Source organism: Anomalospiza imberbis, chromosome 2, assembly GCF_031753505.1.
Source record: "Anomalospiza imberbis isolate Cuckoo-Finch-1a 21T00152 chromosome 2, ASM3175350v1, whole genome shotgun sequence".
Taxonomy (NCBI): Eukaryota; Metazoa; Chordata; class Aves; order Passeriformes; family Viduidae; genus Anomalospiza; species Anomalospiza imberbis.
The window spans coordinates 16076505-16103388 of record NC_089682.1 but is presented as its reverse complement, the minus strand read 5'-3'; the positions used below and the strand labels follow the sequence as shown (position 1 = coordinate 16103388).

General features: G+C 38.9%; 1 protein-coding gene across 4 annotated transcripts in view; it reads left to right on the top strand.

Annotated features, from left to right (window-relative positions):
- The window catches only part of CDKL5 (cyclin dependent kinase like 5), a 131069-nt gene extending 109104 nt beyond the window's left edge, over positions 1-21965 (top strand). For 3 of the 4 annotated variants that reach the window (XM_068179955.1, XM_068179956.1, XM_068179960.1), the window contains 5 exons: positions 704-827; positions 8148-8250; positions 11832-11954; positions 13059-13178; positions 14426-21965. In XM_068179955.1, the coding sequence (XP_068036056.1) occupies positions 704-827; positions 8148-8250; positions 11832-11954; positions 13059-13178; positions 14426-14809 (854 nt within the window). In that variant the 3' untranslated portion in view covers positions 14810-21965. The remainder of the gene's footprint in view (positions 1-703; positions 828-8147; positions 8251-11831; positions 11955-13058; positions 13179-14425) is intronic. The other variant, XM_068179959.1, reaches the window with a different exon arrangement.
- Positions 21966-26884: the final 4919 nt, after the last annotated feature.

The following is a 26884-nucleotide window of genomic DNA, read 5'->3' as shown; positions in this document are numbered from 1 at the left end:
TATATAAATTTAACCTTTGTATTAGAACAGTATTTATTAGCATATACTTTTGTACTACAGCTTGAAAAAAGACTTACAGATGCTGTTTTGATAGATTGTGTAATGTGGTGCTGCATTAATATTCCAGCTAGTGTCTTGTAAATTTTTAATCCAGTGCAGATATTTCTAGTGATATTCATAATTCTTATAAATTTATGTTCTAGATCTGTATATAGTTGTCTATTTTCAAAACCACAGTATGTCTGTTTGAAAAATATATAATATCTAATTTTGATGTTTTAATATTTAGTGCATTATCTCTTAGTTGCATCAAAAATAAAACAAAATTTTTTTTCAAGATGCGTACTACTTTTTTTAAGATCTAAAGTGAAGAAAAAGTGTAAACTATAGTATTTCATGTCTTTAGTAACAGTATTCCAACCTCTCCTTCTCTTTCCTGTTTTTAAATATCACACTTAGAGCTCCCTACAAATAGAAGTGTTCTCAAATCTAATAGCAATTTACCCAAATTCTGATGATGGTCTTATTTTACAACCAACATTACCCTGCAAGGATCACAAAAGTCAGCTTTTTTCATTCATACACAAAACACAACCGTGTCTTTGCTCTCCTGTTACTGTAAGAGGCAGAGAGGAAGCAGAGAAGTGGGAGCTGGGATTTTTGGCACAGCTGCATGTACACTGTTTGCTGTTTCTCTGTTCAGTTCCATCTCCGCGTCCAGAGAGTACCTACATAGAAAACAATGTGTCCAACAGAGCCTCGGTGTTACCAGCAGACAGCACCACGGTGACAAACCACCCCAAGAGACAAACCACCTTTGACACCTGGTGAGTTGTAACGAGCACACACGTGTAGAGAATGGCAGGAAAAAATGTGGTTTTAACAGGATGGACAAAAACCTCCCGCTTTTCTCGAGATTTGCAGCTGTCCATGTGCTTAGTTGCTTCCTCCAGCTATAAGAGCATAGCATGGCATGTTTTCTGTCCCCTTCTGAGCAGCAGGGAATCCCGCGTTGCACCCATAACATGAATGCATTAAAGTTTATATACTTTCGTCCAGTCCTTCACAATTTTTTTCCCGCTATTAGTCTTTAGTTAAAGATAGTACAAAGTGCTTGTGTGTGTAGTATATATAGAAATTTGTGGATTCCAGAAGCATGAATTGTTAGACAAGTGGAAAAAATATCAAAATGCATGTTTCCATATATGAAGTATTATAATAATGAACAATATTTTCACCCTAAAATGGGGACTGCTGATCTCTTTGTTTATACACAGAAGGAAATGAATACATTCCATGGGAAAACAGATTAAGCAACATCTTAATGGTGTATATTGATTTTAAAAGATTAAAAGCATCACATGGCTCCAATATATAACATAGAGCACCTTAATTATGCTAATAAAATGATAGCATATACATAGCTTTGCAGGACTTAAAGGGAAATAGTTTTGTTTCTCTTAGAGCTGTTTGGCTCTAAAATAATCTTATATTTTGTTAAATCACAATAAAGCATATTGAATAAAAATAAGCAGATGGAGCGTCACAAGATTGGTAAGAGGAATGGACTGCATACATTTGCATGGTTCAACTATGCTTTATACCATTCTCTGAAAGGGCCATGAAGTCATGCTCTCAAAACTGTTTCAGTGGTTTGTTGACTTACTGTGTTTTCACACAAATAACCAGAGAATTATGTGCTTAAAGAGAAAGGGCGGTGGTGGGTGGTGGACAATTGGTATTTCAGCTTGTGTTCAGGTTTTATACCTATGTCAGTAATAGAAGATGTTTACTCCAGAACCCTTCTCACCTGCTCTGATTCACTAGAGTCTGCTTCCTGTCCTTCAGTAGCTCCACCTACATCCATTTTCTGGAAGTTAGCTGAGGAAACCGGTCATTTGTGTAAAACAGTGGTACTTATGTTGTGGCTTATGTGGCTAAAGAAGGTATTTATTCCTGCTGTTGAACCCTTTTACCATTTTACCTTGTCCTTCGTATCTGGATCTTTCTATCTTGCATATAACATAAGACAACTGAAATCTTGTTTTGCTTTATATATCATTCAGCAATATAATGTCTTGACTGCAAAGAAACATATAATGTTACTTGAACTCTGAACTGAGAAAAATAGCATATGTTATTAGAGCTGGTTGGGAATTTTTATGAAGTATTTTTTTTATTTATAATGCCAAATTACAAAAACCAAAACTTTTCAAAGCAACTGGCTGATAACCACTAACCTTTTGTTGTGAGGATTCTTCAGCTCCAGGATATAGTTGCCAGTCAAAACCAGAGATACTCTCAAAATAAAAAATATTTTGTAGGCAGCATTATTTTTTAGAATGCAAGGAGCTTGAGTGCAGGGTCTTTGTTATTTAAACCAGAGGCTTGAACCAAGATCTTAGATCTAACAAGTAAATGCCCTAAACCAGAAGTTAGAGGTTATTCTGGAGGACATTGTCTGGTTCCCTCAGTGTACTCTCTTGAAGGTGTTTCATCTTGTTAAAACAGTGAAAGGACCACAGAGGTGCTGAATATGGCTTTGTGAAAAAGGCACTTCATTAACTTTGAGACAGTTAGATTTAAGTCCTTGCTCCAAATTACTCAAATATTTTCACAAAGTGGAACAGCTCCTTTGAGAGAAGAACCCACAGAAGAATAAGCATTTCTTCTTATGAAATGGAAGAAATAGCAGTGGCTGCAACACCAAGTTACTGCTATTTTGGCATATGCTTATCTTTCTCTTTTGTTTTCCTACTCCCTATTTTCCTGAAATGTTTCCTGCCCAGCTCTACCTGCTAACTCTGTTCAAGTTGTCCTGGCAATGGTCTAATGTTGCAAAATTGTTCTGTGCCATAAATGCAGCTTAATCCAATTCCTGAGTAGTGAAGAGTCTGTGTTCCTCTACTTAATTTCCTGTATAGAAGTTGTGTAAATGCTTATGAAAATGTTGAAAGCTCTAATGGAATGTGATTCTGCTTACATCAATTTTATGATGAAGTAAATATTTGATGTTTGAATGACATACCTAACTGGTACATGACAATTCATCTCGAAATATGAGTGACATGTATTCCACCTGGACTTGCCAGTACTGTAAAATATTGCTTCTCATACTATTGCTCTGTGTTGCCTTTCTTCTGTCAAAGATTCTGTGAATGTTTGCTAGACTGAATTGTCACAGATGTTCCCTTGTCTTTGTGTGCATATTTTCGCTCTGTCCCCACTGTCCTGCCTTTTACAATAAAGATATTATAAACTTGACTTTTGTCATCAGATTTTACTCTTAAATTGCTAGATCATTTCTGAACTTCAGACAACTTGATATGAAAAAAGGCAAATTTTTTATCCTTCTAGAAAATCTTTTCTTTGCTAGAGTTTAATTTCCTGTAAGTGACCTTGAACTTGCTCTTTTTTTTTTTTATTGATACAAGAATAGATGTTTTATTCTCTTCTACTTATACAAGCTTTGTCCTGAACTGGAAAAAATCAGTAGTTATAGGCAAGATATTTAATTGTATTCTGCCAGTGTGCCAGAACATTGGCTTGAATTATCTTTACCACTGTCATAGTTCTAAATATCCCTTTAGGATTAATTCCAACATGCAGTAGTGTATCTCACATCATATTGGAAGTGTTTGCATTGACTGCTTACAAAATATTTGGGGGCTTCTGGAAAGCATTTTTGTTTAGACCTTTTATGTCCATACAAATGTAGTCATGCTATGACAAGTAGCTTGTCGTATCTTCTCTAGCATATGTCACACATTTCTGCAAAAATAATAAAAAGGAGGAACCATGCATATAGTATTACTATTTTTATATGTATATATTATATATATATACACACAAAATCTCTGTCATTCAAGAAAAGAAAAAAAAAAACAACTCATTCTTACAAGAGTAAAAGGCTTAAAACTTTATCCACTGTCACGTTTCAAGGTTCCAGAATACAGTGTTTTGTAAACAGGACATGACTGACTTTTATACTGCTCTGTCAGTGTAACATTATAGTCACAATTCCTATTCCTGAAAGTAAAAGGTTACCAGCATCTGAGCAAATTAGTTTGGAGCATGTTCAGCTGTGTGTGTAGCATGACTGTTGTTGCATTATAAATACTTTCCAGTTCTTTAATAGAATTTGTAAAAAAAACCCAGGAAATTTCAAATTCTGAATAGTATTCTGCATATGAGATAATAGATCTGGGGTTTATTCTAATTAATAAATCGTCCTTTTCCATGTGATAAAAAAATTGCAGCTCCAAACAGAGTTCAGATTTGATCTTTTGATTTTAAGCTTTCAATGCCAGACTTTTAGACCATGAAGTTTAACTGTGGGCTTCAGCTTGTGGGATTGAGATTCTTATCTTGAACTATCTATTTGAATTGTTTCATTAGTTTCTGACATTTTCTTGCCCTTGCTGAACTGTGTAACTGCCCCTTAAGGGTCTTACTTTGACTAGAACTAAAAGGTAACTTGGAGAATTAGTGTTTGTCATTTACTTTCAAAGAAAAGTTCTGCTATTTCAGTAACTCCTTCATTACACAAAAACCTTACTCTTGTAATTGTGATTGGATCCATAAAGGGAGTAGTACATGAGGGTTTCCAAGCCAGGCTGCCTGCTGAGATTAGGGTTGCTGAAGAATAACTAAAGCATGAGGAACTGCCTCCCAAAAAGAGCTGTCTGCAATACAAACCTCTCTATGGCAGCATGAATGCAACATGCTTCCTATTTTTTCTTTGTAGTTAATGTGAAAGCACATCAGCTTGCTTGCTACATGCATGTTTGCTGCTACACCTCATTGCACCTGCATGAAGCTGGATACCTTTCCTACCAGGGGTAATAAATAAGAGTGATAATCACAGAATTTCTGTTTGTACTTATGCCTTTTCCAAGTGTTTCAGACCAGAGTAACCAATGTGTTCTACATTATATGTCCTAAACATGAAAAAGGTACACAAAGATAAAATAACAAAGCACAGCACATTGTGCCTTTGGTTTCTGCTTGAGAATGAGCTGAGTGCAGGCTCTTCTCTAGGGCTGCTCCTGCTTGCTACTAAAACAGCACATAAAATATTCTGGAGGAACTGTTTGCTTTCAAGAGCTGAAGCTTTATGCAAAATACCAAGATACTTGAAGTATGTTGTAAGAGTTTAGTGTCATGTGAGTCTACAGATTTTTTTTGATAATCCTAATTTTTTCCTGTACTGTCCATTATCTGAAAATCATCTTTTGGGATGCCTAAATTATCCCAGTTTCATCATTGATCAAAATGTTCTGCTCTATTTTTACCCAGTACAAAATCCTGGTGTTGAAGCTTCCTGCTATAATGCTATATATGTTCACTCTCTTCACATAATGAGCATGTGTTTTGAAGCAGTTGCTTTTCAAGGTCAATGCTTTTTCAGACAACTGTACTGCAATATGAGTCATAGGAGTTAATGACATAAACCATTCAGTATAAAACCACTGGCTTTTGGGTAAGCAGCAATTGAAAATGAGCAGTTCTCAGCCCCTTATTTTCCAATTCTCTCTGGTCACTGTAGCCTAAAGAGGAAATGATGGTGCAGAATTTAATTTCTCTCCTCTCTGCTCAACTGCTGTGGAGAGCAGTTTTCTCATCCAGGTTCCCTGGGCCAAAGAAAAGAGTCACACTTGAGTGAATCTCTGTCTAAAAGTATGGTAAAAATTGTTCCAAGCTTCACTCTGAAGATTAACTTCACCTTTTAAAATATAGCATCTCCATTTTGGAATAGACTTTGGAATATAAAAGCTATAGCATGACATTGGAAATTTTAAAGGATAGTGTAAAGTAACCTCCTGGGGTCTTGCTTATGATCTGACACTGGTTCCTCAGTGGACAACAGTCATCAGGTTGATAATTTGCACTGGGGCTATGGTTTGGGATATGCATGCAGCTGTGGATGCACAGGAGCTCCTTTGGGGAAAGACTCTGTAGATTCTTAGCCCCATTTACATGACTTTCTGAGTACAAGCAGGATACTTAGGGTGTGTGCCTTCCTCCAACTTTTCTAACAAATCAAATAAACTCACTGAGTAAATAACTCAACAGGTGTTCTGTCTGTGTTATGTCAGACTCCTGAGTTCACCGAATCTAAAGCTATCAGTAGTCTTTACTTTTTGGCTTTCTCCTTGGTGCTTTAAGTGACTTGTATAATAATGCTTTACACCTGTCACACTACTTACAGTAGTACCAAATACAGGGACATGACAACAACAGGAATCCTTAGCAATCCAGTATATTTAAAATACCTGTTATAAGTATAATAAATACATTAAACTAGAGTTTTTCCCTGTAGTAGTGTTGTAATGTCCACATTGAATATATATTGTCATGCACCTGAATGTATTTTCTGCATCTAGATATAACTTCCCAAAAATCTAAATCAGGAAAATTTCTACCATACTTCCTGCCTATGAATCTTTTTGCTAAGACCATTCTCTTAAAGAACAGTTGCACTTTATTACAAAATTTAAACACTGCATGCATTTGTACTTAGAGCCAAGTAACATTTCAAGCTTGAGGTGGTTTTGTGTAGAAATTGAAGAACTGATACCACCTATCAGAATGAAGATGGTTTTATCAATAAAGAGAACGACTCCAATGATTTCTACCCCAGTTATGTTTTTCACATTTATTTGGGGAAAAAAGTCAGCCTGGCATGTAGTAGCAGTTGAATCACCAGCTGATAGCATAGCATTTAAAGCCAGAATTAGAAGCCAGTGACAACTATATTAGACATTTAAATGTTGCTACATTACAGTCGCTCCAAGAAAAGCTGCTCCTGTTTGTCACACAGAGCCCTTAAAACAGTGGCTTTGCTTTAGGTTTTCCATCAAGACAGTGGAATAATTTCTTTTTTGTTTTCATGCAATTTAAGTGTGAAAAGGGACTATGAAATGACCCCGTATGACTTTATGTTAGTTGCTACTAAATGTTGTCCATCCTCTGGGGTCCAGGCCCACAGGCAGACCTGTTGGCTGTGTTTCTCCCAGATGAGTATTAGGTCCTGATTTGAAATGTCAAAGACGGGAAATCCACTTCACTAAGGAGGTTGTTCTGGCAGTTAATGATGTTACTGTGAAAATCAGTGCCTTGCTTCTAATATGACTTCTTAGGCTACATTGTTCTTGTAATATCTGCCTGCTAGTTCAAAGATTTTTCTAGTATTCTGTAATTTCTTTCTGGACAAGTAGTTGTGTATCGTGATCAAGGAAACTAAATATTTGAGCTGGTTTGGGTGTGTTTTTTAACACACTAAAGAAATTGAAATCTCTGGAAATACTTCTGTGATGTTTTCCTGCACCATTTTCAATTTCCAAGCTATTTTAAAGGGCACTAGAACCGCATTCAGTTATGTCTCACTACTGTCCTTGTAAACAATCTTTTTACCCTGTGTAAGTACTTCACATACACGATATACCATGTATATTGAAAGTAACGTGTTATTTATCAGCTGTAGTTGCTTCAGGTATGTAAATTAAGAGTTAAAAGGCAGAAATTCAGTCTTCAGGCAAGTCGCCTGCTCCATTTTTTGGGTCACCTTCTTTTGCCAGCACTGTCTCATGCATAACAAACTAACTGAAGGTTTTAAGTTGAAATGGACAACAGTAGATCCCCAGCTTCCCTGATGGTAGATTTGGAACCATGTCAGCAAGGGTCAGGAAGTGCAGTCGAAAGTGGTTCTCTCTGGCCAACTTTGCAACTCCAGCTTCTCCGACAAGCAATGGATAAACTGGACCTGTGCTTTGATAGCTCATCGCCATTTGTATGTTCTCTCAGATATGCTTTTCATTTTTCTAAAAGACCTCGTGTGTGATATTTTGATTTGAGTATTAAATTCTGGCTTAAAAGAACACATGCATGCCTTCCTTTTCCCTAAATAACTATTCATTGGTTTAAACTTAACATTTTACCCTAACACTGTGTACCTCCTATCCCTTGTACTAAGTCTATCTAGTATTTGTGTAGTAACCATGGAACCAATGAATGCTAAAACTTTAATTATCTTTTTACTTTAATCAATAATTTACATTCTTTGGCATCAGATCTCAGTATTGCACAGAATTTACAAAGTAATACTATAATAAAATTTCTCTTACAATACCTTATTTCATATTTAGGAAAAGTCCTGAAAACCTTAACAGTCACTCAGAACAGCTCAAGGAGAAAGAAAAGCAAGGTTTTTTCAGGGCAATAAAAAAGAAAAAGAAGAAATCTCAGAATGTAAGTATGCAGCATTTCTAGTAGAAGAATTATTTTATTCATTTTGAATCATACCATTTTAATATGCTAGATTAGTACAGTACCTTTGTATTACTTATGATTATATGTGTATATACTTCTTTTATTTTCTCTCTTCACTATATGAAAATCAAATTCTTCTCCTGTTCAGGGTTGATTTTTATGCCTTTTCAAGTATTTCTTCACTTACTCGTCCTTTACTAGGACTAGTAAATGAAGAAATCCAAACTTACACTTTGTTTTCATTCAGACCCTTTGAGAGCCAGTTTTGATGCAAGTTTTAAGATGATGTTGCAACAAATTCTTTTTCAGGCTATGATGATACCATTCCAAGAATAGTAACTTCATTGTTGCATGTCCCCAGAGCTTGAATAGTTTCAGGCACCCACCCATACAAAGAAAATGAGACTGTAACAAATGAGAATTCTTTCCAGTCTTTTTCATGGAAGTGTCTTGGTAATAGCCTCTGTCTTCTTGCTGCATTCCTTGACTGGAATAAGGATGATGTGTCTTAACCATTCTTAAGTGTTTTATGTTTTGTTGAGGGAATGGATTGTGGCTTGTGTTATTCAATATAAGTCTTTAGTGTCTCATATGTTTTTACATTTTCATAAATTTTTGGGAGGGAGAAAGGACTTTCTTTTATCAGAAAGTAGTGGTATACTAACATTTCACAAATTTTTATAATAAAGATATCCCTAAGAACTGAAGTAACCTAAACATAATCTCATTCTTAAATGATAGCTCTGGAAACAGTAAACCATTTAAAACTGTAATGTTCCTGTAAGTGTAAATGCAGTTATAGTTTTGAAGATTCTCAGAATTTAGTAAATCATGCTTACTCCTGGCAAAGGGAAGTGACTTAATGAAAATATTTACTGTTAAGGTTAGTTAATATGTATATTAACTAGAACTCAGCAATGCACCTCACTTTCCTGCTGGGTGAGATTTACAGCAATGTCATCTACCTCTCTTTCTGAACTTGTTCACCCTCATACCTGTATGCAGCTTAAATATTGAACAACCTAATTAAATGTCTAGATTATGGCTCTGGAACTGTTTGATACCAAAATGTCCATGTAAGGATAACACCTAAGGCCATTGGTTCCAGTGATGCATTTTCAAGCTGGGGGTGGGGGGGAGGAAGGTATTCAATTGGCATTGATATACTGTATTCTGATTCCAGCCATGCAGACAACACTCCAATAGCTCAGCTGATAGATGGTGTATTGATTACTTCCACATCGAACTGTGTGAAAGAAATACATACTGGATTGTGTTGCCTCTCAAAATCTGGCATTTTACAAAACACCTAAATCAAAAGCTCCTTGATCTATAGCTACCAAAACCATCACTGATTACAAGCTAAGGCAGATTTATATATAATCCTTGCTCCTGTTTCTTCTCACTGTTAAGAAGAGGGGTAGAGAGGAATGGAGAGAGAGAGAGAGAGAAGGGAAAAAACTGTGTGTGCTACCTAGAGGTGGTATCTCACCGAAAGATGAATAAATTAGTGAAATAATATAGTGATACAACTCTTTCATCCTCAGCTAGAAACTTGCTGAGATCTACTTGAGTTTTGGCTCAAACCAGAGCTGGAAAAACCAGCTTTCATTTCTATTTACAGCTGATTACCAGGACAGTGTCTAGGCATAGACTGTACCATTGGTGTGTGTACAAGTGTCTGGCTCAGACACTGGTCTTTGTTGTTCTTCTTCATCTCTTAGTTGAAAGAACTAACTTCATCTACCTAACAAACACTGGGACAGTCTTTAGGATCTTGCAGCACAAAATAAAATTACTGCCTTCAATTCAGCACCAGATTTGGTGTTAGTAGTAAAAGTTGTTCACAGCACTGTAATATTAACTCTTCAACTACACATATAATGTTTTCTGCGAATTCCTATTAAGTCTTAATAGACAGCTTGTTACTACCCAAGGTTTTTTTCTGAGACCTACAATTCATGTAGAGTCCTACAAGTATGAAATTCCATTTACTTACTCAAACACAGACTTTCAGCCAGAAATACCAAACTAGACCTGGGGACTGTCACAGAGCTAGGAAGCACATAATAGCTAGCTGTTATTTACTTCTGATTTCCTTTGGCAAGTCTCATTTTGCTGGTGATCATCATCAGAGGAGCTGTAAAAGATACCTGAAATTGGATTGAAGACATCTTAGTAATATCATTCTCAAAATATTTAATAGCCCAGAATTGGTCCCAGTTCCTGACACTTCTTCCTGCAGGTTGTTGCCATGAATCATTCTCCCTAGAGTTCTCCAGGTGCAGTACCTCACGGGTTAGCAATTGTTACTGCCTGTTATGGGAATTCTTTGCAATACTGTTTTTTCAGAGCTGTTCTTATCCATTCTCCTTTTCATCATTTGAAGTGTTTTAGTAATGTAGCAAAATGTTTTGAGGCTTGTTAGGATCACAGTTTTATGTTATCTGCCACCAAATGATCTGATATCCATGAGGGTTGTGCACAGTGTCAGTAGGCACTATCTTCAAAGGAGCCTGAGTTTTGCAGATTTTGGCACTTATTTCAAGCTATGGGTCTGAAGAAATTATCTGTTTTGGAAAAAACAGTTTCAGGTGAGCATTTCTCTTAGCAATCTTTTATTCCTTTTTAATTTACTGAATTTGAAACAGGAAATTCTTCTGACCATAATGTTCCTAAACATAAGATATGCTAGTTATTGATTTTCATTACCTTGGATGGAATCTGGAAGATGAAAAAGCTGTTTGAAAGCCCATACTTTTGGTAGTGCACTTGTATTTAGTCATATAATAATTCTATTGCATAATAAAGATTTCTACTGATAGACAGGAAAATGCAAGGCACAATATATATGCCCTATGCTTGTTTGCACCTGAGCAGGGGAGAAACAGACCCATTTATAGTTCTAGTGCCTTATAGTTCTGTTTGTTGTTCATTCATCTACTGGTAAGATCTTTGGTTGTGCTCCATAAATTGAAATAAAACAGCCAGTGTACTTGCAGCTATATGTGAAGTTGCTAATGGCATATTTATGTTAAAACTGAGATAATTAATCTTGAAGCCTCAGCTCTTATTGCAAGTTAAAAATAAAAGGCTTTTTTTCCCTAGAGTAACTATCAACTGCTCATTCTGAAACCATGTCCTATTGTTGTTAGTGTATCTTTAATATTTTCTTTATATAAAAATAAGAAATGTCATGCTGCTTTAGGTCATTATCAGAAATACAAATGATTGCCAGAGTTACAGGATTTAATTCGAAGCTCAGTGAAGTCAACAAGAGCTACCAGTTATTTCCAAAAGCCTTTGAAATAAACACATTCTATATTCCTAATGAACATGGATATAAGAATAGTTGTGCTGACCTTTTTTTTACATACTTTCTATGCACTGAGTTCCTTGAATTTGTTCCATAGGCTTTTTTCAGTCATTATTGTTATCAAATTATAGATTTGATAACATGTATTGTTTAATTATCAAAAAAAAAAAAGAGTTAACTTAGTAAGGGGCAGATCTCTTGAATTGAAATACTATGCATTTAGTTTTTGTGTCTTATATTGCAGACAGACTCAACCAACGGCGAGAATCCAAGCATCAAGAAATCCCTCTTTCCTCTTTTTAATTCAAAGAATAATTTAAAGCATAGTTCTTCTTTGAAAAAACTTCCTGTAGTCACTCTACCAATGGTATTAATTTTTAAGTACAGTAACACTGTAAAATGCTCCAGTAAATTTGTTTTACTGACTACAGCAGCATGTGGTTTATTTTCATGGTATCACTTCCTCTTCATTCCAGTTAAGTATCTTGGGCCAGTTCAATAAATTTAAGTAAAATTGGCAGTTTTGTTGAAACAGATTATGCCTAAGAAAATTTTTAATAGTCTTTGATATAGTGAAAATGTAACATACACAGTTCCATAGAAAATGAGCCTTGAGAGTAAGACTAAGGACAGCAAATAGTTGTAAAATTCTGTATGTTTAAAATTAAACATTAAACTGTCTCACTATGTTTCATTCAGGAAAGAAATCAACCTGGTTTGGTTTATAACTATATTGTAAATACATAATTTTATGCAAACTATTCCCTTATATATAAATTTAAATAAATAAAATACTAGCAATTGATTATCTGCAAAGAACTTTGGCTCATGCGTCTGTTGTATTTTTGTTTGTCCTGATTGTTCATGATAAAAGACAGCTTGCATTAAAAATAGATTATATTTTGACTGTCCTCTTTTTACTTAGAATTCTTGAAATGAGATAAAAGGCTACATGTAAGTTTTAAATTATCTTTCTGCCATGAAGTTTCAACTATTTCTTAATTTTTGCTTTAGTTTGGGCTTTTTATGGAGGAGAGGAAAGATGGGAATAGAGAAAGCTCTTGGTTTTGTGATGTCAGTCAAGAGATCAGTTTAGAGGGCTTTTGGTCTGCTTCATTCTGGAGCAAATTTATAGAACTGATCCATGGTCTTAACTGCAGTATGGAATGCTTTTTAAATGAAGATGAGGCTCAACAATACTTTGTTTTCTATTTTATTTTTGAGGCCTTGTTTAACTGCTCTTTCTTACAGCAATTAACACTAACAGCATGTGAATGCTTTAAGGGCTAAGGGTAGAACAAATCTGCATGATGTCCACAGCCACTTGCTCTATGGGGAGAATTATTGAGAGGTTATTGCAATTCTGCTGCAGTAATGGGCTTCACTTGTGTTCTGTAATTAACGGTGGGAAATTATTTACAGTTATTCTTAAGAAAATACTAGGAGACCAGTATTTAATATTTTGTTGCAGATGCCTAATACTGAAGGTCAGGATCTCTTGGCATTACAGAAAGCCATTCATTCTTCCAATCACCAGAGCAGCAGGCAGAAGGATTGGCATCCTGAGAAGATGACAGAAATCCAGCCTCATGTAAGTGGCATTATCAATTTCCTATATATTAATATCACTGATGTATCTTGACAGCTTTCTCTCTGGTGAATAGAAGAATTGTATTTGACATTGTTTCCCAGCTTTCTAATTCCTTGCTCACTGGATGTACCTCCAGTCCTGCATAATTTTTTTAAAATGTGGACAAGAATTACAAGGAAAAGAGAGACTAAATGTCCTGTGTCAGTCTTTGAGCCCTTTGAAATATTGGTTATGTTTTTCTATTATAGGCAAGCAGTGTTTCATTGCATGTCTATGGTAGCGATGCAGTGCTGTACAAAATCTCTCAAGTCAGCTCTGTAAGGAGTAGTGAATCTTGAGGGTTGGCTGCGGCTCAGCAGAGTTTGATACTTGATGCGGTCACCAAAGCATCGAGACCATGTTACAGTGTGGCTGGCACAAGACTACAGTTTCAGCAGGCTACATTTTTGGAGCATAGCACTGCATTAGTGCAACTTTGTTTTATCCAGTTCTAAAACCAGCTCAGTGGGCAGTGTTTGGGAGGGAATGTCAGTGCCATGCTCCATTGTTGTCACATTGGAAACTGAAAAGAGGGTTTGTTGCAGCTGCAGTGTTTAAGAAGCAAGTTGCTCTGTGAGCTGTGGAATTTAACAAGACTGCTTTCATACAACTTAGTGAAAACAGGCTTCCCCAGGCTCTTGCTACTCATTTTCAGTAACGCCATATCACCATTCACCTTCAACCTGCTCACCAGTGAAAGAAGCTGTGGAAGACTAGAGCTGCCTATCACTCAGCTGCCAGCAAACAAAATACATAACTTCTGAGTTCTGCCAGACCTTGTTTCACGCAGATGGTTACTCAAAACTTACTCCAACCCTTAATTTATCACAACATTTTTAAGAACTTGTATTTCTGAAATCTGTTCAGAAAATATAATAAAATATGGTTGAGGTTCTTAAGTTAATAGCAGACAGATGGACAGATAATGCAATTGTCTATGCCTGCATTTTCAAAGGAAACAAGGATAAAATAATTGACGGGAGGATTTTTTTTCTGAGGGAGAAAAAGTTCCATCTTTTCAGGTAGCTAATAGATTGGACTGTGATGAGAAGGCATTTTCTCAGATATGTAGTCACAGCTTAGAATGAAATATATCAAACAAGTATGAACTAAAAGTGAAGAAATCCTGTAAAGTTTAAGATGTTCAGTTTAGGATAGCTTTTTTATGGGAGGTTTGATATGATGGAGCTTTTCTGCATGTCTTTCAGAGCCAGCCGTTAAAATCTCTTCGGAAGCTCTTACACCTCTCTTCAAACCATCCTGTCGCTGCTGAGCCCCGCTTCCAGCCCTTACCCAGCCAGCCAGCCAAAGCTTCTTTTCCTGAAGTGCGAATCCATCCCATGAGTCAAAGCTCCAGCAGCAGCAGCAGCAACGTGCGGCCAGAGCCGCAGCCGAAGAGCCGGCCAACGCTGCAGATCCCCAGCCAGCTGGAGCCCACCTGGCACGTGTCCCCTGTGAACAGGAGCGTGAGCGACGGGCCCCCCTACTCGGACCAGCTGCCTTCCAAGAGCGGCCAGAACGGGCACACCTACAGCCGAACAAACCGGTCGCGAATGCCAAATCTGAACGATCTCAAAGAGACAGCCTTGTAATGGCGCTCCAGCAAACAGACCGGTGTGGGTGGAGATCAGCATGGGGGAGCGGTGGTGTTCTGGTGATGGTAAGACTGCATTTTCAGCTTTATAAAGGTGTGCAATATGTACATGTGGAGCTATTCTGTTCAGCACCACGAGAGAGTCAGGGATTATACAGGAACACAAGTGAAACTATGAATTACCGGTCAGCAGAAATGTCACTGGACGCCAGGCAGAGTGTGCTGGTCAGGGAGAAAAATGCATTGTCATTTTCTCTCATTTACATTCCAGCTTAGTGCACATCTCTGTCTGAAAGCTGGGAGACTTCTGGTATGTATTGGCACTTATAAGGGTGAAAACATTGTCTAGGCCTATGCCCTTACTACATTTTTTGCTGCCTAGTTAAAACAGTGGGGTTTATGTGATGAAAGTGTATCCCTGTTAAGGGTTTAAAGTTAAATTGTATGTCTTAAATTTGTTTTTTAAACTTCCATATTTGATAGGATTTGTAATATTTATTTATGATGACCTAATATTGTACTGTTATAATCATATCTTTTATGTTATAATGTAAAGTTATTTTGAGCTGTTTGAAACATTGTGAAGCAGTGCAACAGCTACAGTAGTTTCTATAAAAAACTAACAGTAACATTTATATATTGCATCAGGAGTATTTTATTCTATATATAAATATATATATAAATGGAAAATAACTGTCTGTTTTTTAAATATACTCATTTAAAAGAAAAGTATTGTTATGACACTATCTGCCATATTTTTTATACATTTGTGATATAAAGTGCAGTATTATACTTCTAATAAAAGGAAGCTGAATGTGGATATAAACGTGACTGTAACAGTATGAATCTTGCTTGGCTATGAGAGCCCAGTATTATAGGCATTTTTGGTAACAAACAAAAGACAACATTTGATTCCAAGCTTTATTATGGGCTATTTTGTTGGAAGTATTGGCTAAATGTAAGAGACTGCAGAACTGTACAGTAATCTAAATGTGGTATGTTCTCCCCTGTCCTTAGCTTTCCTAGTAATATTAATGGGATTTCTGCATCAAGAGCACAGAGCCCCAGTACCAAATTTTTGTTTGTTCTAAATGAGATAAAGTGCCCCATTACTACAAGCGAAAGCAGGTGCTCTTCCACTTAATAGCAGGGGTGAAAACCAAAGAAACACAGCATGAATTGCAAGTGAAATGCAAAACTTTGACACTTAAGCATAGCATGGCACTGCAGATCATGGTATAAGCTTTTATGCATATGTGTATTTTACATCTCTAGCAATCTATTAGCTAATAAGATAAACACTGTATTAGAATTTAAACTACTCTTGCACTTTTTATTATATTTCAGGATGTATTTAAAGCTACAAATCTGATATTTGGATACTGAGGGAGAAGGTTGCCATGCAACTTGACTTCTCTTTAGGTCTTACTATCCAAATATTCCCATACCCAGTTCAGCTACCAGTCTCAGCAAAATACTAGATCTTGGGCTCCAGTCTCCTGTACAACGTAGTTAAAACTGCCTTTACCTTGGTGAATGTCAAGTGTAGCAAATACACACCCTGATTCCTCTGTTGCTACCAATAAAGTAAATCAAAGGTGAGCCAGTAGGAGTCAAAAGAGTTATGCCAGTCTAAACTTTGTGCAATAAGAGGAGAGCCAGGCCTGTAGTGTCAGAACAATACAATCTTTCCTTTTTAAACACGTTAGTTCTACTCCCTCATTACTCTGCAGCATACTTTGTTTTCTAAGACACCTGTACTTGCAAATACACTGTCTTTTCCAAAAAGAGATTAACCTGAATGTAAATTGAATGATTTAGCCATAGATGTAGTTAACACAAGCAGCCAGGCAGTAAAAGCTGAACTTCCTTCTTGGATAACAATGCAAACTGGACATGCTGTTCAGCACCTCTTGAGTCATACCAAAGTTCTAACAACAGCAAATTTGGCACCACTACTGTAAAAATGGTTGTCAGAAAGAACAGTGTGGAAGGATGTTACATTGGTTTTGTCCAGGACTAAAAATAAGTCTACTAAATTTGAAAAACTAAAAAACAGGAATTTTTCCTTTGTCAATTGCCTGCAAGAAATGTGCATGTGATTTTTCTATAGCTAGATAATATATATAATATTTCTCTATATATGATATATATACTGTATTGATATATCATATATATAGCATATATAAATACAACAGACATGGAAGGGAATTCAGTTTTTTCTAAGTTCAGTGGGCATCCAGGAAAGATGTTGTGATATTTACTTGTCGTCACTGTCAGAGTTTAGCAGCTTATTTTAGCAGTCTCTGTTATTCATTGCTTGGTCACAGCTATATGAGCCCTTTTAGCCCTTCTTTGAAATGGGCTGATGCCACTGAAATCCCTCACAAAAGCACTGCCTGAGAACGTGGGGCTCTAAGCAGTGTGGTTTGAATGTTTCTTTCTATGGCAACAGAGCTGGTAAAGGGCCTGCAGCATAAGTCTTATGAGAGTGGCTGAGGGAGCTGGGGGTGTTTAGTCTGGAAAAAGGAATCTCAGAGGGACCCCATTGCTCTATACAACCACCTGAAAGGAAGGTGTAGCCAGGTGGGGATCAGCCTCTTCTCCCATGTCTCAAGTGAAAGGATGAGAGGAAATTACCTTCTGTTGTGCCAGGAGAGGTTCAAATTAGATATTGGGGAAAAAAGATCACTGAAAGAGGCATTGGAAATAGTTGTCCAGGGATGTGGTGCAGTCACCGACTCTGGAAGTGTTTGAGAGGCATCTGGATGTGGCACCTGGGGATATGATTTAGGGGTACTGGGGTGGTTGATGGTTGGACTGGATGATCCTAAAGGTTTATTCCAACCTTGATGATTCTGCATTCAGTCTCACAGGGAATGTTCAGTCTAGACTCTTCTGTGCTTCGTGGATATGTATCCTTTTGCCTCTGCAAGGTTTTTAGCTTGCTGGTAAGATCTTCATACTGGGGATGATGATACTGGGCTATATGTGGTTGTTAGGATTTCTAGCAAGGAAAAATGTTAGTAAAGGATTTTTTTTCTCCGTACCCATTAAGTTAAATCAGGGTGAGCCCTGACTGTACATATAGCTTTTTAAAGTAGTTAGCAAATCTTCAAAGGTGACCCAAGGAATGTTTGAGTATTTAGTGGCCCATATTTACAGAAACTTGTTTCTACTTCATACTGCATTTTCCTCTTGAATTCAACAAACTGTAGTAGCTTTCAGTTGAATACTAAATTGTGTTGTATGTATGTAGTACTTTCTTCTGTTGGAAAGAAGTTACAGTAGCTCAGCCAGCTGGTGCTGGGATGAATTCTGTATTTTTAACTTAGTCTAGCTTCCCAATATTTAGAATATGGCTAATGTAATTTTGTTGAGATTTTCAAAGGAGTCTTATTATAGTGACTGAGATTTTCTGACTTAATAAAGAGGAAGAGAAATACAGAGCAAACTATTTTGTAAGTGTGAGCATTCCTTTGCACTGGTCTGTGAGTCCTGTACTACACGCTCTATAGATTTATTTAGTATAAAGGATCCTAGTTAAACTGTATTTTATTCTTTGGCAATCTTTTGCCTTATGCCATCACTGATGATGTGAATAAAAAAGAAACTATGTTTCAGAAATTAATTGTAGTCATTTTGCAGAACTCAAGCTGCCTAAACGTGTCTATATGTTTTAGTTACAGCTCTTGAGCTCTTTTTAACTGAAAAAAAGCACCTTAAGGTCATCCTAACTGAAATTGTATAAGTGTCTAAGCTGTCATTTTAAACTGCAATGTAAATGTGTTAACCTAGAACAACATCTGTTTTCAATAGACCCGGGCACATAGAGCAGTCCCTTTGTCCTATTTACTGCTTTTTGCTCCGTTTATTGCAGCCCAAGCTTCGTTGCCCCTCTGAGAGGCTGCCAGGAGAGCACTGGGCAGCGTTCTTGGCAGGAAGTCAATGATCCCAGATTTGTCTCCTAAAACTTTCCCCAAACACCCCTTGTTCTTTTAGATCAATATTAAAGCACGCTTCAAACTTCCAAGTGCATGAGGCATCCTCAGGTCATCATTTGGCTTGTCACCTTTCTCTCTACCACACCAACTTGTTTCTGGGACCAAGGCTGGAGAGACTCTTCAGGAAGCAGTGGCCTGTGGTAGGCTCTTCCCCTTCCTTGTCATTGCAGTTAGATTTCTTAGGAGATGAATCTCACTTGTTTAAAAAGCTGCATATCAACCTTTTCTTTTTTTCTTCAAAATATGATGAGGTGTTAGCTGAGTAGACTCCTAGGTTCACCCAGAAGGAGTTATGTATTCTCAACAATTCTGTAGACCTCCCTGTAAGAACACAGGGAACCTATGGGAATACAGATTATACAGCTCTGAAAGCGCTGTTGTGATCTAGGTAGCTAAGGCAAAACCTAGCCACTTTAAAGAGGAGCTGTGCTCTAGAAATATTGAGGGTTTTATTCATGTTTCATTTTTTTTTTGTTGTTGTCTTGTAATGATTTGATAGACATGCTTCAAAATACTTGCATGTAATTTATTCTGTATGTGTTGATCACTGTCAGAGTAGAGCTGGGAGAATATTTGCATCCCAGTCACACAAAGAGTATGAAAAGGATAGCCATATATGACATACTGCAAAATGTGGGGTGGCAATGAATGTTTATTTTTTCCATTCCAGCTAGCATGCATACTACATCTGTTAATGGGGTAATATCACAAACCATGCATCTAGGCTGTTGTTAATGTTAGTAGGCCAACCATTTGAAATAAGAGTGCCACAGAAGGTGGTTGGAAAGGTGATGTGCCCTATGTAACCATTTTTGAATAACCTTCAAATCAGGACACTATTTAAGAACAGGTGCCTTTCCCTCCACAGCTCTTTCTAATGGTATAATGATATTAACCATTCATTAACTGGGTTTGTAATGAATGAGGAAAAAAGCCATTTAACTTCTGGCCTTTTTTTAAAAGAGGGTGATTTGAGTAAACCCTTTTAATATAACAAAACTTGGAAGTTCTAGATATTGGCACCTTTTCAAATGGTCAAGCAGCAGCAGTGCATCAATGCTCAAGCTCATTAGGCAAGTGAAGGCTTGTGCTGTACTGAATGTTGTACTGAAACAGAAGATTCCTCATTTTGCAGTCACAAAGAAAATTTCATTAAAATTAGGAAAGCGTATTTTATAGATCCTCTTTCAATTGTAAGAAAAAAGCTGTGTTAGGTCATCTGTTCTCTCAGTGGAGTGTCTTAACAACTACCACATGAGACAGCATAGGTAAATCTTATGGATTAGGTCTGAATTTTACTTGTTCTGCTTGCATACAGATTTGTGACCTTGTGTGCGCCAACTGTTTGGTGCAAAAGCTGGGGTTTGACCTACTCAGTGGAAGATGCATGCGAAGTGTGAGAGGACTGGCCCCACTATATTTGGATGCTTTCATTCCACCAAATCAGATTGCTTCTCAGGCTCTTTTAGAACATAACAAAATATGCAGCTGGGCAAAAGTGACTCTTGAAACATGGCCCAAGAGCCTGAACATGGAATTTGTGTCTTAGCCTAAGAATGACTACACATCTCTTGTCTTCTCTGCAAGTCAATCTACCTCCTCTCTCTTGCAGAATGTGGTTGTGGTAGGGTTTGTTTATTCTGAGCTTATTATTGACTCCAAATTTTGAAGAGACATCTAAAAAGATTCTTCCTCTAGGTACTGTTAGCAACCATGTAATAAAATATTGTTGGGCCTTCATCTGAAATACTTCTGAAACCTCCAAGCCATCTGAGCTCTTTCTCTAGAATCCCAGTACCATCCTTTGCACTGCTTTGCAGTCTTCCCTTGGCCTTCCCCTTGTGGTTCTCAAATATTGCAGTTGCCTTGTTCTTTGTTGTTTCTCTAGTGCAGATTTTCAGGGAGTTAGAGGCCTTATCTACTACTCCACCCTATTTGCTGTTTTACTCAAACAGCTATCCTTAGACTTGCTCAGGATTTCCTTCATTTTAATTTTCCATTTCATCTGGGTGAGATACCTTACCTCATTGTGCCCCCACCAAAACACACTGCCTACCAGGCTTTTCCTTCCACCAGGTCTCTGTTTTCACAGGGCATTGTTTCTCTGGATCCGTTCTGAGAAATGCAAGGTGGCATCTCAATTGTACAGGCATAGAAATGCGTTGTGAAGTAGCTGCTGTTGTAGAGCTTTCCATTGGCATAAAGATAAAGCATGTTCATAGCACAAGGTGGAAGCTGCTGTTCCATTTTCCTATAGGATATGAACCTCTTGGTGTAAACTCCTGACATGTAAATCCAGTGGCAGAGCTTTTAACTCTTTAGTTACAAGGCAAAACTTTAAGCATAGGGAATTGTCCCGACCTTCCTTTTCTTGCTTTTTTTTTTTGCTAGTGCACATCTTGAACTCGTACTACTGAAGGATATGATTAATTGAAAGAAGTAACTTTATATTTGAGTTATATGGACCAATAAGCTAAAATCTTCCCAGAAACCATAATTTTGTTGGAAATTCTATGCAGGCATTTTAAAATCTGGTTAATCTGATAAGGAATTCCAGGACTGCTTAGATCTCCACTGTGGAATGTTTAATTTTAAATTAGTGACATTTGGAAGAAAGAAAAAAAAAAATTTAGGATTTTTTTTTTAACTGTCTGCCAGTACAGATTAGCAGGCTGGGGAGGCAACTTTCAAAACTTAAAAATTTATGGATAAGATTCCCTGATGTTTTTTAACAGCTATTAGAAATCTAAAGCGCACAAACTTTTAAATCTATCATGCTTTCTGTTGTGGAAGGGATATGTTGTGGTGTTAGCCTTTTTAATCCTGGAATACAAATTGATTTTAAAATGTGTTGAATATTTAAGGATGACTTCATGCAAGTTAATAAACCATTTGTAAAGTGTTTGTATACAACCCTTTGTATCATGTTGTTGGTACACCTTACCAATTTTTTTTGAGCATGTATTCCATTCTTTACTTCTGTAAAATTTCTATTGTTGCTGTAAATATTCTAAAAGAGAAAAAAAAATCCTGTGGTAACCTTAATTATCAGCATGGAAATGGTTAATTTTTACTGAGCACAATGTATTTTTGAATGGGCCTTCCAAAATATGTCTTTAATAAAAATGCAGATTTTGCACTAGAACCCTGGCACTGTTCAACAGCTGATCTTATTCCTGACACGTCTCTTCCAGAGCACCTCTCCATATGTTAGCTTGGCTCAGAGGAGTGGATGGTCCTGGACCAAAACCTGGTTTTGGTTCCTGGTCCTGGACCAGAACCAGGACTCCTGTGCCCAGTGGGTCACTGCCAGGTCCTGGCTGACACCCCCACCTGAGAGGTCACTTACATCTGTCCACAAGCCTGATGTTTCCATGGGATGTTTCCACAGGGCAACGTCTCTGAAGCACCTTGTTGCCCACCATATCTCTAGTCTCATTGCAGGATGGATTCTTCCTTTCAGGGCAAGAATGTCTGCTGTTCTCTTTTTTGAGCAGTACCAACCCACCAAGCCCCTTAGCAGGCACCACCAGAAATTAAAAGGCCCTGAAAGTTTTCAGCCCACAGTCTTCACCACAGGAGAAGTGTCATGATGACATTTTGTCATTGTCACATGTAAACTGAGACACTTCTAGGCAAATGTTGAGGTGTTGAGGTGTCAGCAATAAGAGGTTTTGTTGGCTTCCTCTTTAATGTATCCTGGCTATGAGGTTTTTTTGCTACTGTGTGCAGCTTTTAAAAAAACTTTAAATATTTCCCTGCTAGTCTCTCATTCTTTGGGGTAACTGGAAACAAACTCACTAGGGACCACTTTTCCTGGGCCTCCCTTCTTTCCCTCTGAGCTCCAGCAAGACTTGCTGAAAGCCAGGACTTGAGGTCTGTTAGAACCCTCTGAAACAGCTTCCTGATGGGTTGTGCAGCAACCACAGCCTTGGTGAGAACAGGCTGCTGCCAGTGCCTGCACTGAGCTGTGCCCATCACCTCCCTAAGAGAGCAACTTCCAGCCTGAGCTAATGGCTTCAACTTCCACCAGAAAAAGCAGTCCAGCATTTTAATATTTCCATCCAGAAATGGAGTTGAAATGCATTTCCTTGAGGTGCCCAGTGCTCTGGGAACTTAGCTTAACTCTTAAAACTTTACTTGGCTCTTACTCTTCCAACAACCTAGTTTAGTAACCCGTTTTCTGTACTCCCTGACGAGCCCCAGAAACTGGAGTGGCCATCTCCTTGAAGAGGTTGAGCACCTCGATGTGGTATCCCCATTGTAGTCAATATTAAACCCCCATGGGATGGAGGGCAGAGTGGACATTTTTCTCTGGAAGGAAGTGAAGGGATAATTCCTGCATGTTCCTGCATTCCATTAAGATAAAGGGGTGTTGACTTACAAATGAAGTTGCTGGTCTGGAGGCCTGAGGCAGTCTCTGATCAGGTAACTTAGACTGGGTACAAACTTCTCAGCACCCTTTGTTCCCTCACTTCTCTCTATGCATCCCATCCTAAAAATCCAGGTGATAAAGCTGAAAGCTGTTCTTGGTCCTACTTCCTATTTCAAACCCCTCGTATTTTATGCAGTTGCAAAGCCATACATTGGTCTCCCTATCTCTGCAGTTAAAGGCCTGCAGGATTGTTTAGCATCTTTGTCAGTGGGAATGGATGTGCTCTCACCAACCCCTATTGTGCAGTTGACAAGCTGGAGGGAAGGAAACCCATCCAGAGGGAGCTGAGCAGGCTTGAGAGCTGGGCCTGTGCAAACCTCATGAAGTTCAACAAAACCAAGTGCAAGATCCTGCGTGTGGGTCAAGAAAGTCACAAGCAGAAATACAAATTAGAGGAGGAACTGATCAAGAGCACCCCTGAGGAGAAGAGCTTGGGGCTGCTGGTGGATGAAAAGTTCAGCATGAGACGACAAAGTGCACCTCCAGCCCAGAAGGCTGATTGTATCCTGGACTGTATCGAAAGCAGTGTGGGCAGCAGGGTGAGGGAGGGGGTTCCCTCCCCCTGCTCTGCTCCAATGAGACACCACCTGGAGTGCTGTGGCCAGGTCTAGGGCCCCCAACAATAGAAAGAAGAGAACCTATTGGAACATGTCCAGAGGAGGGTCACTAATTTGTTCACAGGGCTGGCACACCTCTCCTATGAAAACAGGCTGAGAGATTTGGGCCTGGAAGAGAAGGCCCTGGGGAGACTTTATAGCACCTTCCAGTACCTAAAGGAGGCTGCAACAGAGCTGGAGAGGGACTTTCACAAGCACATGTAGTTATAGGACAAGGGGGATTGGCTCTAAGCTAAAGGAGGACAGGTTTAGATTAGATATTAGGAAGAAATTACTTACTGTGAGGGTGGTGAGGCACTGGAACAGAGTGCCCAGAGAAGCTGTGGACTCCCCATCCCTGGAGGTGTTCAACACCAGCATGGATAGGGCTCTAAGAAACCTAGTCTAGTGGAAGATGCCCCTGCCCATGGTAGGGAGATAGGAGCTAAATAATATTTAAGGTTCCTTCTAACCCAAACCATTCTGTGATTCTATGATTATGAGGAAAAGCTTTTGTATTTATGTAATTATACTTTACTAGTGCTGTCTCACTTTCATTATGGTCTCAGTCACTCTGTTACTCCAACATGCTGAATTTATGCAGAAGTCAAATGCAATTCTAAAAGCATTTTAGGACCACTTAATTAATTAAGCCTCTCAGTGCTCTTTATATAAGAGGCGTAGGTTAAGTGAATTTCTGGAGGTCAATTAGCAAGTGAGCTGCATAGCAAGGATCAGAACAGAAACTCCTGCTATAGTAGAAGCCATTTAGTTGCAAGTCAGAAGCAAGTCCCTCCCACATGCAAGTGGAGAGGTGAACTGCAGACAAAGGACAGGGCAAGACAAGAGGCAAATGAAGTGTGAAATGCAGTGTTCCATCTTATGTATTGCCATACGTTTCAATCTAGAAAAAGGTCTAGCGATTTCTTTGAAGATGGGAGGCTGGAAGAGTGATAGCACAGGTCTTTTCTACCTAGAAAGTATTTTTTTCCTCCATTTTTTTATATCCTCTCTGTAGGATCAGTCATGTGAAGATATATAATTTAGTGTGGTGCCTTGGTGTATAATGGTGTATGTTCCATCCATTCAGGCTGTGCATTAAGCCTGCCAGCTCTTCCAAATCTCACAGGAGCTTCTGGCCTTTGCCATCGGGTGCATTTCTAAAACCAGACAACTGAAAAATCCTGAACTGTGCATAGGAGCTTGTCAGAGGTCAGTCACAAACAGGGTTTTGATTAGCTACAGTCAAGCTTAACTGATTTGGGATGATACAAATATTCACCAGCTTGTGCCCCAGTTCATCCTTCTGCCCCTCGCAGCCACTCCTTCACTCCTCAGTCATGCAGGAAAACATCAGCACCAAGGCTCCTTCCCCCATTACCATCCATCAGGTCATGGAGCAGAGCTGCCTGTGCCGCTTTTAGGGCAGGGAGAGCTATGTGTTAACATGTTGGCAACTGCAACCAGGGCCTGGAAATGCTTCAGCTTTCAGTGTTGGTGTTAGCGAGACAAGAGCTGTGATGGCTGCTGCCCTTGTCTCCCTGGTGCTGGATGTGCAGCCTCCAGGGAGGCTGCTGTGCCATGCTGGTCCCACAGCTTGGCTGCTGAGGAAGTGCCTCAAGCTCAGTGGATCCTCTCAGTAGATCTTGCCTTGACTGTTCAGCATTAAGAGAACCACACAGTGATTTCTTACTAAGAAAATGTGTCTCTAGACCAATTTATATAGGCAAAAATCCTGTCCATGGATGAGGAGGTGGGAGAGAAGCAAGGGAGTGCTGGTGTATAGCAATCATCTCAGCAGATGGGAATTGGTCTTTTTAACATCTCTGTAGACTTCATGCTGTTGGTTAGTGGAGCAGTTTTCAGACAGGCCAGAAGAGCTTATTTCCCTGACAGCTATTATTTGTCTCTACATACAGGAGTAAAACAAGGCAGAAATATTTGTTCTCACAAATGAATGTGATTAATTGCACAGCCATCCAAAAGCTTTTCTCATGTTTTTGGTCACATGTCCTTTTTAGTTGTATCTGTATTCCTGCACTGCACACTGAGCATTCACCTCTCTGCCCATAGGGATAAGGAAAGGGCAGGAGAGGCAGACAGGCTGCCTCAGTGCCATTGTCTTCATGCCTCTCCTCTCTTCCCAGAGAGAGTTCAGGTTCTGTTGCTGTGGGTCTTTGGGATGGATGCACAGATTGTTAGAAAATAGGGAAAAGGCCTCTGGTGCCTGCCAGGTTTGTGCTGCAGGTGTGTGGGAAGGCACAGGTCCCATCTAGGCTGTGCTGGGCATCAGCTCCTGGGCTGAGGCAGGGACATGAACCTTAGTAACTGGATTGTCACCTCAGGAAGATGGGTTTAACATCCACATTGGGTTTAACATCCACACATCCACCCAAATTCCTTGGGTGCTAAATTCTCCACATGGAGATTGGGCCATGGAGATCAAACAGTTAAGGAGAGTGACTCCCTGTATCTGTGCCCAAACATCCACAGGGAGCAAAATGCTCAGGTCCCCAAGATGTATCAGTGCAAAACCAGAGAGGGTTTGTCTACCTGGTGCTCAAGGCACTGATGTCTGTCCCAAAGCCAGGCACAGCAGCTCAGGCCAGAGCGTTCCTGATACAGGCAAACGTGAGGTGATTTGAGAGTGTGATATTCAGATGGGCGCCCTCATACCAGGCCAGATGAGGCCCCAACCCCATCTCAGGGCATGAGGGTGAGATGTCTGTCCTGGCCTACACCTGCCCTCCAGAAGAGAATTCCAAGCCTGCCTGTGGACCTCATCTGCATGTATTCCAGTGTTCACAGCACACTGTGATGATCATTTCCCCAGCCTAACGCCCAGGGCCAGAAACACCACATCTCACAGGATCCAAGCCATGGCCCTGAACCTTCCTCTTCCCCAGTGCGTGTCCCACAACCCCCCATCAGCTCTATCACCAGGCATGGTGTGAAGCAACATTTTATTCAAGACAGCCCTTCCCTTTGCAGGCTGGGCGTTGACACCGCGGGCGAGACAGCGGAATGGGGCAGGGCGG